General features: G+C 35.4%; 1 protein-coding gene across 1 annotated transcript in view; it reads right to left on the reverse strand.

Moving 5' to 3' along the window:
- Positions 1-760: 760 nt before the first annotated feature.
- The window catches only part of ASCC3 (activating signal cointegrator 1 complex subunit 3), a 261,881-nt gene continuing 248,950 nt past the window's right edge, over positions 761-13,691 (reverse strand). Inside the window, exons 38-42 of the mRNA XM_039869401.1 lie at positions 9,153-9,304; positions 7,319-7,466; positions 3,832-4,041; positions 1,655-1,830; positions 761-1,563 (exon numbers count right to left, since the gene is read on the reverse strand). Coding sequence (XP_039725335.1) covers positions 1,416-1,563; positions 1,655-1,830; positions 3,832-4,041; positions 7,319-7,466; positions 9,153-9,304 — 834 coding nt within the window. The 3' untranslated portion in view covers positions 761-1,415. The remainder of the gene's footprint in view (positions 1,564-1,654; positions 1,831-3,831; positions 4,042-7,318; positions 7,467-9,152; positions 9,305-13,691) is intronic.

Below are 13,691 nucleotides of genomic sequence, written 5' to 3' on the forward strand. Positions count from 1 at the left end.
ACATGCTCAATGAAGTAGACCTCAAACCTCCCAAACTTGCCTGTTCTCTAACAAAAAAGGAATGATGCTGATAAACATCAGATTGTTTCTCCTCAGGTTCCCATATAGACTAGTGGCTAAGGTAGGAATATCAATTAGGAAGTAAACTGCCAAGGAAAAAGCAGAGAGAACTCTTTATATGAAGTAAACTTTGATACCTCATGCCTACCATACATGGCGTGTTCAATTTTGGGACGTGAATTTTACTTCTTTTTTCTTTTAAGCATGGAAAAGGAGGTACACACAAGCACTATGTTCCACTTTCAGAGGAACTTTTAAATTCTAGTACTGTGGTGGTTACATTGGAAAGTATTTTAAAATAATTCATTGCAGCATCAGGAATAACTGAAATTACCTTGCAAAGACAGAATTTCATTCCACTAGAATATATATTCTATGGACATTGAATTATAACAACTTTTTAGGTTGAAAAAAGCATTTTTCAAGATGAAAATTGGACATAGAGAAATTTCCTTTATCCTAAGTGCAAACTTACGTGTACTTGTCAAAAATTTTGTTTGTCTCAGATCCATCCTGGAGAATATAAAGACACGGAATTGTACTATATGATCTGTACATGTTACAGCATGAATTACACCGCATTTCTCTCTTTGCGTAAATATATCAGAAAAAAAGCAAAAGCGAGGTTTTGAAGTATAAGGGAATGAAAAGAAGAATAATATAATAGAAAAAAAGCAAGAGGAATAACTGAGTCAGCTTGTCTTGAAGTGGCACTCTAAATATTTTATTTCCATTAGTTACAGTATCTACATTTCTAAGATCAGTATAGTCTTTTTTTATCATCATTGAGCTCTATAATGTAATACATCATATATTATTAACATTTACGACTGTAAGAAATTCTTTAAGTGATTTCTACATGTGTTCAAAGTATAAATGTTACTAGCAAGACACATTGTGTGCTGCCATATAGATATCTCATATATTTTATGCTGCAGGGTTAGAAATCTGTTACAAATTCTAACACTGTCACGCCTCACTATAGTTTTCCGTAGAAAAAAAAACTAATATTCTTGTAAACAGTACATTGTGTGATGTAAAATTTGATTGATAATTCCTATATATCATTTCAATATACGGATCGAAGGATTTTCCTACATGTGTATTGATTTTACATGTCAGAAAACCCATGAAAACAACATTATAAAAGGCAATATTTGTTAAAAGGCCACCCACTGCAGCTAACTGGTGTTGAAATTGACTGCAGCCACTGTCTATTTCCTGGGTGTCTTGAGGTTAGAAGTTGATTCCATCAAGGTAAACACCAAGTAATTCGACTTTGTCTGATTACTTGTCTGATGCCTGAACAGCCAGACTTTTTATCCACTTCTTTCCAATGAATTGTTTGGGCCCAGTTACTTCACTTTCAGGTCAGCCAAGGCATCAGAGACCTCCTCATTAACCTGTACAGAGATGCTCGCTGGTGTGACATTGAGATGAATGTCATACTGCTGGTCCAGGCCAAGGTAGCAGTCGCTCATGAAATACAGTGTGTAGATGTACCTAAAATACAAAAAGAGACAAAACTGTAAAACTGCCTTTTCAAGCATGGTCATATTTCATTCTTTCAGAATTTTAGTAAGATTCTGCTTACCTTCCAGGTACTTCGGGAGTATAAAAAGAGATGGAAACGTTCTGATGATTTCGAATGTACCCTACTCTTTTCAAAGCAATAAGTTCTCTCTTATCCACTTCTCCCAATATCAAAAACCACCCTTCATCTTTTAATTTGGGAAATCGAGGAGCAACTGCATGGCTGTCTTGCTTTCCCTGTGAACCAGAAAAAAAAAAAAAAAAAGATAAAGCATTAATAATCTCTAGACTTTCTATACCACTTGGTTGTGCTTAAAAGGTTATGGTGTCTTACTTGAAGGCCATAAAGCTACACAGTGCAGTATATCTATCTGGGATGTTTTAAATTTCCTGGTTTGGTGTCTTGGATATGTTATCACTATCTTTTTTTCAAAATCTTTAAAACACTACTTTATGGTTTTAACCACCAGACTATTTTGGCTCATTTAGAACAGAAAGCCCTGAATCTTGATATCAATTTAGTAATTTCTTGCACAATTCTTATAAATGATATTAATATCCCATTTGCAGATGAACAAATTGAAATACGACCATGTTAGTCAAGTCTTCCAAAGACTTATTCACAAGAAACTGATACTTAGGGAAAAAAAGCCAATTAAGACTAGAGTTGGAATTTCAAAATAAGCACTATATCATATAAACACCTTCCCTCAACCCAAGAATAAAATGCACATATAAAAGCACCCATTCTAATATGGTAATATTAAAAAGTCCTTTCTCTGAGGAATGGGAAATTATAAGCCAAGCAATTTGTAAGATATATTAATTACCACAATCCAAGATTAGTTATCACCATAATGACAGCACTTGAAGTCTTTATTTTAGATCAGTATTACAAATTATAAGATTATTCTAGCTAATCTTTAGGATAATGACTTTGTGGCATAAAATGTACTAATAATGACACGTTCTAATAATGACATGTTCTCAATCCAACTTCACTCAGTATTCTAGAGAGAGATGTTTCACTTAAGGCATTTTAAAAATACAGCGAGTAATGTATTTTTACAGTATTTAGAAACAAAATTTAGAGTTCTGGCATGATTGAATCCAATTTTTAAGTCATAATATTAAGATAAAAAAACTTCATTTTTCCCCATGATTTTATCTGAATCAATGTTTATTACTATTTTTTTTTGGTATGTTGGGATATATTAAGTCATCTAAAAATGCTCATATTAAAGCCTCTGAAATGCTTGAGGCCAATCAGTTCATACTTCTACAAAGTGATCTTTAGAATTAGAAGTCAAATGTGATGAGACCTGAAGGCACAGTACTGAAAAGATGTTGTAACAATAGAAAGTTACTGACCATTTTACGTGCGAAAACAGAGGAGACAGTACTAATGAACGACAACCTCACTTCTGTGGGCTTATTCTAGATATAGGAAAGCCCTGGACTCCACTGGGCTAAAGAGGAAATAAATTCTTTTTTATTTCAATTATTATGGTACTAAAACCCAATCTGCTCACCTGTTATGTACTAATAGTCTCAGAGGTCCAAATAATTAAGTTTGATTAATTTTGTCACAGGCAACAGAAAAAAGCACAGTAATTTAAAATAAAAATACTGTAAATTTTTGCCCTGTATGAACATTGACAAAGCTTTCTCATATGCGTTATAATGAAGGAAGCAGGCAAATGTAGCAACTGAGGTGCAGAAAAGCTTAGTGTCTTATTCAAATGCATGGAGCAAAGTGGTAAAGCTTTGCTTTCCTCTATATCTAGCCCAGTGTGGCTCCTGTATAACCAAGCGCTTCTAGGGCAGTGCTTCTCAAACTTTAATGTCCTTAAAAAGTCATTTGTGGTGCTGGGGTAAAAGTACATATTCTGAGGTCCCTCCCCCTGAGATTCTGATGCAGTCGGTCTGGAGGAGGGCCAAGGAATCTGCACTCTAAAAGACCCTCCTGGATATTATGCTGGATGGAGTCTTTGGCCATATTTTGAGAACGGCACTCCTGGCAACGTATTATCATGTAAGGTGGATATTCTGGGGTTGAAACATGGCACATGGGGAGAAGTGACATAATTTCAGAAGGTGGACTTGCGGCTTAAGGCCAGTTGAGAAAGAGGGATTCATGAATGACACGAACGCATTAGTAATGTAAAAGATATGTGTGTGGTAGCGCATGTTGGTATCTGGTGTGAAGCATTTGAGACTGGAAACCAAATACTATACCTTGTGGAACCCAATGTGGGCTCTCTGCAAGCTGACTTGAAGCACATACTCTTGATCAGCATGCAATTTGATCCATCTGTTGTCGTTTCGTTTGTCTGAGGTCAGAGTTGTGATAGAGAGTTCACTATGTCCTTCCACAGAGTCATCCCACCAGCCTTTAACACTTAAGCCAACATCTATCACTGGCAAGCGAGATATGAAATTCCATGCCTGAATAAAAAAAAGAAGAAAAGATGATAAAGAAATGGTTAATTTGAATGCAGTGATCAACTAGGAAATAGTGTACTTAAAAAAAAAAATCTTTGTTTTGATTACGTCTGGATTCAATGTAGTTGTAAGAAATAATACGAAAAGGTCCTGTGTATCATTTCTCCAGTTTCTTTCAATGGAAGCATTTTTCAAAATTAAATACATTATTAATACCAGGATATTAACATTGATACAATCCATAGCTCTTGTTCAGATATTCCAGTTTTTCTTGTACTTATTTATGTGCAAAAATAGTGTGCTTTTGGTCTTTATAGTTCAAAGTCCTTTCAAAAGCGACTAAAAAAGAATTAATTATTATCTAAACTTGTGACCACATTATTGTAAATTTTTCCTCGATACTGAGTGGCTACTGATTATACTAAAAAATAAGTTTAAAAATGTTTGCTGTTGAGCTGGTTTGTTTTCGAGAAATATCTATTCTAATATTTATTGACTTCTAAGGTAGAGGGCATTACTTGGAGATATAAAAGTAAATTAAAAAATGTGATGCAATTGTTGACGTCAGTCAGCATCATCCATTGATGACTTACTGTACAAAATGTTTTTTTTTTTTGGTCCATATTCCAAATTTATTCTGAAAGGAAAACATTTCTACATTTCTGTATATCATAAAGAACCTTATAAGTCTAGGGTTCCTTCTAGAAACAAATAATACTTTTAATATTAAAGTTATCAAATAAAATGAACATATTAAAAGGATAGAGAATATTTTACCAATTTTATTCTTATTCTTTAAATTGAAAGATATTTGTAAAATATCTGTATGCAAATAGTAACTGCTCATCTTTGTTAAATGAATGAATTCCCAAATCTATGGAAAGAATGTAACAAGATAAACTTGATGTCCTCAGATAATTAACTGTCACCTTTTTCTATCATTTACAATTACGTGGCACTATCACCATCAGTCAAGAAAACTTCTCAATATATTGGTTGTTTTATCAGTTGTTCCCTTCTGTTAGTTTTTAAAAGTACACGAATACCTTAGTTTTGGTTTTCCTTTTATTTCTTTAATATATACTATACATTTGCTTATAGGCTTGATTTCCTATTTGCTAAGACTTTAGTGCTGCTGAGTATACCTAATTGAAATGAAGTAGCCCTGATGAATCAAACTACCCCTTAGGAATTAAAAAAATGTAAATCCAATGCAAATTTTCAATCCAACTCCAATCCTATAACTTGTCTTGTGAATCTGAAATTATGTGTGAAATAGATCTTGAAATAGTCAAGCCACAGAATGTTCTACACTGTGCTTCAAGGTAACAAATGATGGCTTCTCCCTTGCTAGAACTAATAGTTACCAAGTATAGAAGCTATACCACTCGATGTTCTTCTAAGACTGACCAGAGTGGAAGAGTGATAAGGAGGCACTTAAATACACAACTTTTGTAAAGCATTTAAATTTGTGAGACAACACAAGTAACATTTACCACATGAACCAAGCCTTCCTGTTTCTTTACTTGTACCATTAAATTAGTTACTAATATATATTTTCAGTTATTAGCGACTGGTTGAAATTTTACTTTACAAAGCCTCCAAAAGTCACATCTGGCATATATACCTATATATCTATATATCTATATCCTTTTTGTAGCACTTAATATTATTATTTTTCATCTTCAATGTGTACACATATATTTGTTGGGGGTGTGTGTACACACACACACACATATGTATATAAAACATGAGCTATTTTTACAGAAACTGCTAAGACATTTCAGTACCAGCCAAACATATTTATCTGAGGATTAATCTTCATCTATTGAATCAGGCAAGAGCACTGCCATGCATACAATTATTTAATTAGCAGCCAAATCCTCTGCCAGTCAGCAGCCGTTCCAGGCATACTGATGGGGTAGAAGATGCAAATCTCACAGTCGTACTGCTTTTTCTCATTACTACTGCAATTAGCACTTAAATTGATGCTTTAAACATACTAATTTCTGGAATAATTCAGGATTTGTATGTTACCTGGGATCGCCTCACTGCAGAGCCAACACCAGATTGCTCTGCAAATTGAAGCACTTTTGAGCCAAATAACCATCATCATATCAGACTGAGCCAATTTGCATTTGGTTTTAAAGATAACAGAATGGCAATTTATGCAAATAAATTAAGTAAGTTTACTTCTGAGTTCTCCCTGAACTAATTATAACAATGTTCTAATTTTTATCACATCTAAAACTTGGCTTGAAATCAATGTATGCTATGTTGGAAATCTGTTGTTGCTAACGGAAGCCTTGTTTTGATTTAAATATATTGCTTTTATTCATAATTTTGATGGTAATTTAGTTAGAAAGGTAGGCACTTATTATGAATATTTAAATAGTTTTTGGTGCCAATTTTGGGTTCAACAGAAATTGAACAATCAGACTTTAATGCCTGTTATATTTTTTTCCAAGTCTTGTTCAAAAATAAGTTCTACTGGAAAAAAATGACATGGTTTAGAAGTTTATTTTAATACCTGTATTTGCAAGTCAATATGTTAATTATGTTGCAAATCCTGAATGTTTACTTTGACATGTTTAGGGTAAAATTGCTTAAGACTTAAAAGTCTAGATATGCCAAATATTTCCGGCATCATTCATTCATATTTTGGCCTTTCTAAGGAAGGTTTGGAGAGATGACCTATATTGTCTTTCACAACATAGATTTAGCTTTTTATGTAAGTTACGTGGTATGTAAGTGAGGAGTTTATCTGAAGGAATACTTCAGAATTTAGTTACAATAAAATGATTATAATAAGGGTGGGGGTATACAAAAGTAACTGAGGGAACTGCATGGAAATATACTCAAGTGTTAAAAAAAGAAGAACGACCCTGAAGAAATGAGAAGCGCTCCTGGGTAATGCAGCTTAGTGATGGACAAGCTATAGCAGATCTTCTCAGCAAGCTCCTGAAACAACTTTGAATAATGCCAATGTTACTACTAATTATTGTAACTGTCATTATTTTTAACATCATTTATGGAGCTGTTATTCCATACCAGAAACTGCATAAAGCAGTTTACATAATAATATCTTGCTTAATTTTTACAAGAACTTCACGAAACAGGTAGAAGGTTTTCACGTTCATAATCACGGTTAGGAAGTGGTGGACAGATTTTAAATCCAGGTGAGTCTGACCCCAGTAACCAATGCTCTAAGTTAGAAAATTCCTGGTATAAGTTCCCAGACAGAGTCAGGGAGCTCTAAACATGGAAGGGATGGCCTTACCTGCTTCATTTTTGCGTCTGGTAGCTCATTATCTATCATGGAGATGAACACCTGGTCTTTCCCACCACAGGCATGGATCAGTTCGGGAAGGCACTCTATGAAGCCATGGCAGCCAGCACGTGGGCCCTTTATAGTTGGGCTCCATTTCCTACGAAATAATATTAATACCAATCAGATAATTTTTTTCATAGTCCAAGTGAGATTTTTTGATAATGATCACTTATAAAATTGTAACAGTTTAAAAAAATTAAGATTGCTGCAAACTTTAAAGGCCTTTGTTGCTAAGTTTCAAAATTAGCCAGCCTTCTCTAAGGTATCAATCCAAGGTACTATCACCATCACTATATAAAATGTGTAAGTCATGTGAGTTCAGACGATACTTAGGGTTCACAGACAGTGGGTATCTTTCTATAAGAAGGTTCTAAAGTGCACTATTGCTTCTATGTGGATAAAGTACTGACTGGAGCCCTGATGTGTTTTTAATGAATGCAGCTAAGTGACTCTGATATAATTACTTGAATAAAGTTTTCATTGCAAGTTGTTGGGAACACACAATTAAAAGTACATTCTGGAAATCTGTGAGATTTCCAAATAGTGCCAGATCCCTAGGAATGTAATCCACCTAAATCTTACTCTCTACTGAAACATATAATTAAAATTATATGAATATAGCACTTTTCAGGGTAACAGTAAAGAACTGGATCAAATCTCCTAGGCCGCAGCAGCTTCCATAACAGACCTGCGTGCTGTGTCGGGGTAGTATCCTTATGTGGCTGCTTTACTGATGAAACCTAACTCTCGTAACTCTTAGTATCATTGGAAGGGTTCCTAAAACTGAGCTGCAGACATATGAGGTCTCTGCCTTCTCCCTCGTGCCACCTGCTGCTGGTGTGGCTCACTCTCTGAATGTGCCTTTTAGTTTCCAGGGACATCCCCTGGTGGGGACTCAGCACCATGGAAACAACTGCTCTGGAACCCACTTGAGACAAATAGAGGGACCTTCCTGAGGAGACCTCATGGATTTTGAGGATCTGGTTAGCATCTGTATCTAGGTGCGTCAAATGACGGCCACTCCTAGTCCAGCTGACAAGAGGTAGAGGGTGCATGATAGCAACCTGCAGCCAGATTGTTTTGCTTGTCTACACGACTATGAACCAACATTTCGGCTGCAAAGAATCTCTCAACCTGGTGTGAAATATAGAAACATTTTCATTTCAACACTGCCAAACTTGCTTGTAAAATGTACTGTTTTTTTTTCCTTGCTAAAATATTTGCAGCCATGTATATAGGACCTAAAGGTTAGATAATTTGACAATAATTTAAACTCATCTTTTAAGTACAGATTCTACCTTGAGCTACCTGTATATAAAACTACCCAGTTTTAGACATTTTGCAAATGCACAATTTACCTTTGACAATGGATTTCAGATCCCTTACATCCATTCTGCAATAACAGAAATTTATTTTGCTTGAGATCACAAAGCACTTTAACATCTTTTAAAATGAAGGTTGATATTGTAAAGGAATAAACACACTTAAAATAGAAATGTATCCTGCGTTGCAAGTGGAAAACAATTTAATAGAAGGTTGAAATGAACTATGGTTTAGCTTGGGACAGATGATCGAATTCCAAGTAAGAATGTAACATCCCTAGGCCATGTCTACCTCTGGGAAACAGAGGAATTTTCACTGCTAAAAAAAGAAAAAGAAAAAGAAAAAGAAAACGAAAAAAAAACAATATTCTAGGCACAAGCTGAAAATCAAGGGACCACAAATATAAAGAAAATAATTTTTTGAAACAAAAACCAATCATGTTGAAAATTAAGACAATTACCTGAAAATATGAAGATGGTGATGCTCTATGTTTGGTATTGTAAGAAGAGAAGAGTCTTTTAACCACCGACCCTGGATCACCATCTGAATTAGACTGGTGACATTCAGGACAGTCACCAGCCAGCCCTGGTTTGCAGCCACATCCAGCATTGCCTGAACAGGGAAAATGCACAGGTTACAAGAATATCATGGCACTTGTCCTCCCCACTGTGGATCTGATGTCTGCTTTAAAAAAAAAACAAACCCAAACCAAGCATTATACCTTTAAATTACTATTGATTAAAATAGAAACCAGAAAATAGCATTTATTGTACAGTATGTCCTACAAAGTGCTAAATATTTAGCTTTTTTAGGGCAGCAAAGATAGCTAGATAATGCTGGTACCCACTATTAAAACAAAGAAAAACTCAGTGTACTTTGAGAGCAAATACCTATATAATTCACTGTATCAAGGGCATTAGCAGCCGTGTTTAAAGAGTAAATCTCAGGTTGTCTTTTCCAAATTTAAAATCAATAGTGGTAAGGCGACAGGAGGTATCCTTGCCAAAAAATTTATTTTTCCCAAAGAGAAGACTAAAGACAGAGCCCTGGTTTTCAATGAAAATAATATACCACACACTAGCAAAGGGGGCCACTGCCAGTGATGCATGTGGAATGAGGAGAAGCTATTCGTATTAGTCTATACATTTAATCTAATGTTTTATAGACAAACAAATGCTGCATTTGCTTAAGGCAAAACTAAACAGTGAAATCTTATTTAAACAAAGGAGAAGTTTACACAGGCAAAGCTATTTCAATTAAATTAGATTCTGGAGAATGCTGACTTAAAGACACATAAGTTAATATCATGATCACAGGCAACTACTTTATACAGTTTTAGGAGTGTCCTCTCTTGTTTTGGGAAATGAAAAGATGAAGGTATGAAATATATGATGTACTTCGTAAATGCTTAAAATGACACTTTCATAGTATCATAAATATCTCACCAACAATAAAATATTTAAAAAGTTATATAAAATTATTAGAAAATTTTTTATAAATAATTTTTAAGGTATATCATTTTAGTGAAATGAATTTAACAGCCATACTACTTATTACTATTGAGGCAGACACACTTTCCTTCTAAGTTTTGAATTTCCTATTCTGTGTCCCCTAATTTACAAATAGTAAACTAGTTTTAAAAGCATTTGGCTAAGCTAATGTGTGGTCTTTTCAAATCCATTACAGGGAAATGGATCGATGTTTCTGGATAGCATAGTTAATGTGAAAGAATTGTCAAACTGGTCTTTAGCACCCATGAGTCTACGAATTATACATCGTAAAGCCTGAGTATTGGTACAATAGATATATGTATGTATACGTGTGTATATCACTGTATACATGTATAAATGTACATGTGTATAAATCTAGAGAAAATCCACTTCTATTCTTCCTATTTCTCTGCAGAGCTGATTCAAATGCTGCCTTTCTTTGAAGTGTATGAGACAAGGCAAGTCATGAACACCCCTCAGATAAAAAAAAAGTGGATTAGTTCACAAGTCACAACTCTTGAGTTCTGTAAGGGAAGAGAAAAGGAAAAGAGAAATTAATTATATCTAATCCAGTATCATGATGATATTAGAAGTTGTAATGTGGAGTAACTACGGTGATTTTACTTGTGATTTTATATTACAACTTGACTGGAAATAAATTCCAGACCAAAAGCTCACATACTAGAAGAGTTGGATGGATGAACCATATGTTTTTAACTTTGAAGTTTTCATGATGAAGTTGAAAGATTTCATAAAATTTATGAGAGTCCCCCACAATTTTTCATTGTATGATCCAGATGTGAAAATGTAAAAAATCATGCAAAGTGATTGCTCACATGAAGTAAATGAAAAGCCATATCATGAATTGAAAACTATTCTTTATCTTGTTTTAATTTAGAGAAAAGGCAGGTGAGGAGATCAAGAATCTGGGACAATAAAAGGTCCTGTGACTGCTCAAATGTGGTGAACCAAGCGTTGCTCATCTCTGCTCAATCGCTCCCTAGTCTGTCCGTTTTCTTTGACTCCCCTCCCCCACCACTGCCTTAGTGCAGGCCCTTACCAACTCTCACCTGAAATATTATCCACATCCCTTTATTTTCATTCTCATCTAATTTTTCTTCAATCCATATTTTATAATGTTACCAAAGTAAATTTTTACAGAAGTAAAACTGTCATTCAATCCATATTTTATAATGTTACCAAAGTAAATTTTTACAGAAGTAAAACTGTCATTTCTTCAATAGCTTCACACTGTGTAGCGGACAAAAGCTAACACTTCTCTGCACGCCAGTCAATGAATGCCCTATGACCTCTCTGGTCCTGGCATATCACTCTGGCCCCTTCCGATAGCAGTACTAAATTACTGCTATTTCCCCACATTTGTCCTTACTTAATGTTTTCTTTTTACAAGTGCTGCTCCCTCTACCTCATCTACCTGGGAAATTCCTGTTCATCCTTCGAGTCTAGCTCAAATGCTACTTCTTACTGTGACATCTCCCTGATTCTTCCAGAAGAATTGTAGGTACTTCTCTTATACATTTGCTGCTCTTGACACATGATGCCATTATCCTATTGTTCTTCTTTGTTTACACAGCTTCCCTTTAAACTATAGACTCCCTGATAGCAAGAATCTGGAAATATTCTGTCACTCTAGCCCTAGTATAGTGCACTGAAAAAATACTCATTTTATGAAAGAATATTAGTAAAAATCCAATTACAACAATTATAACAACATTCTGCTTAAGTTATTGCACATCTGCCAAAGGCAGTATAGTATAGGGGAAAAAAATTACAAGCTTTGACGTCACACATAAGTTTGAATCCAAATATAGTCCCACTTACTATGCATAAATTTGGGAAAATCAACCAAATCCTACTATGCTAGATTTCTCATTTTTAGAAGTGGTATCATACCTCCTTATAGGGGTGCTATGAGGGTAAAATGAGATAATCTACTAGGTAGGGTATATAATATATTGCTTGGAACACAGATCTCAATAAAAAGCTGCCTATTTTTAAAGTTCTTCCATGACGAAATGAAAAGAACATTGTAAAACAATCCATTCTTTCTAACAGGGACTTCCTTTGGGCCTTTGGTGTTAATTTCTGCACGGAGGGACAGGGCACGTGCAAAGTTGGGAGAAGATGTATAGAAAAGGCAGAACAGTTCTTCAGGAGAGGAGAGCAATCACAAAAAAGCCAGGGGACAAAGCCAAAGACAGGCCCTGCGGTTCAGGACAAACTAGAGAATGTGGGCTTGGTTCTCAGTCTGAGTGGGCAAGCCTATGTTACTATTTAGAGGTACATACCAAGGGGCTAAGGCCAAGGAATGGTCCAGATAAAGAGGCTTGTGGGCCCTGACAGCTTGCACCAACATACCTCTGCACGGCTGAGCCTGCGATGGACTCCCTGTGTCTCACTATCTTTTATAGCAGTCTTCCTGGTAGGTAAGGACTGATATGCTCTTCCCTAGAGTGAGGCTGGCTTTGGTAACAGCTAGAAAATATGGCTCAGTTCCCCAAGGCACTTCAAAGTCCTTTGCAGAGATCTAACACTCAACAACAAAAGGTTGTTTTAGTACACTGAGGAGAAATAACTCTGGGCTTTCTTTACTAGCTTAGTGTCAATATTAGGCAAACATTCAACCGCCCTTTACCTCTTATCTACTTTCTACTTGGCATGCTACCTACTAAGCAAAGCTAGGATGATTCTAAGTACAGAGGAAACGTGGATGGGGGCTGACTCTGTGCATGAGACTTTCTCCAACTAAGTGGAATCAATTTTAATTGATTGTTAATTCAGAATTCTTTGTCATGTCCAGTTGTGACAGAATGGAAGTATGATTTATAGTACTGTGTTTATAAAATTATCTACATTTAAAATCTTATAATTAATACAAACTGTGAGGCTGTTATGTATTTATAGAAGATCAGGTGATGAGTTTGCTTTTGAACACATTTTAACTGAGGTGCCACATGAAACCATGTGAGAAGTCCAGGTTAAAATGAGCTCTGGAAAAAAGAGTATGGGCTAGGAGTGTGGACTTAGAAATCCTGGGCACAAAGTAGGCAGCCAAAAAGAGTTAAAATGAACAGCTTTAGAGCAGAGCTGAGAATAACGAAGTGGGGGTTACCTGGAAATGAGATATGGAAATGGAAAGGCAGGAAAGGATAAATGATGAGGGCATCTAACATACCCTTGGGGCACTACTGAAATAATCATGAGTCACTTGTTAAGTGTATACTATTTGTTAAACACTCTGCTAACCATTTTATGTAAGTTACTGAATTTAAACCCATTTTACAGATGAAGACATTGTGGCTCAGAGGGGTAAAAACAAACAAACAAACAAACATGCTTTGCCTAAGGCTACATAGTTCTGGTGAATGGGTGTAGCTGGGATTAACATTCTGAGGAGCTTGATTCTGAAGTGCATGCTTTTAACCAGGATGCAGGGATGGTTGTGTGGAATTCCAGTGGGGTCTGGTATTAGAATAGAAGATCCTACG

This window comes from Pteropus medius, unplaced genomic scaffold, assembly GCF_902729225.1.
Source record: "Pteropus medius unplaced genomic scaffold, Ma_sr-lr_union100, whole genome shotgun sequence".
In the NCBI taxonomy this organism is placed as follows: Eukaryota; Metazoa; Chordata; class Mammalia; order Chiroptera; family Pteropodidae; genus Pteropus; species Pteropus medius.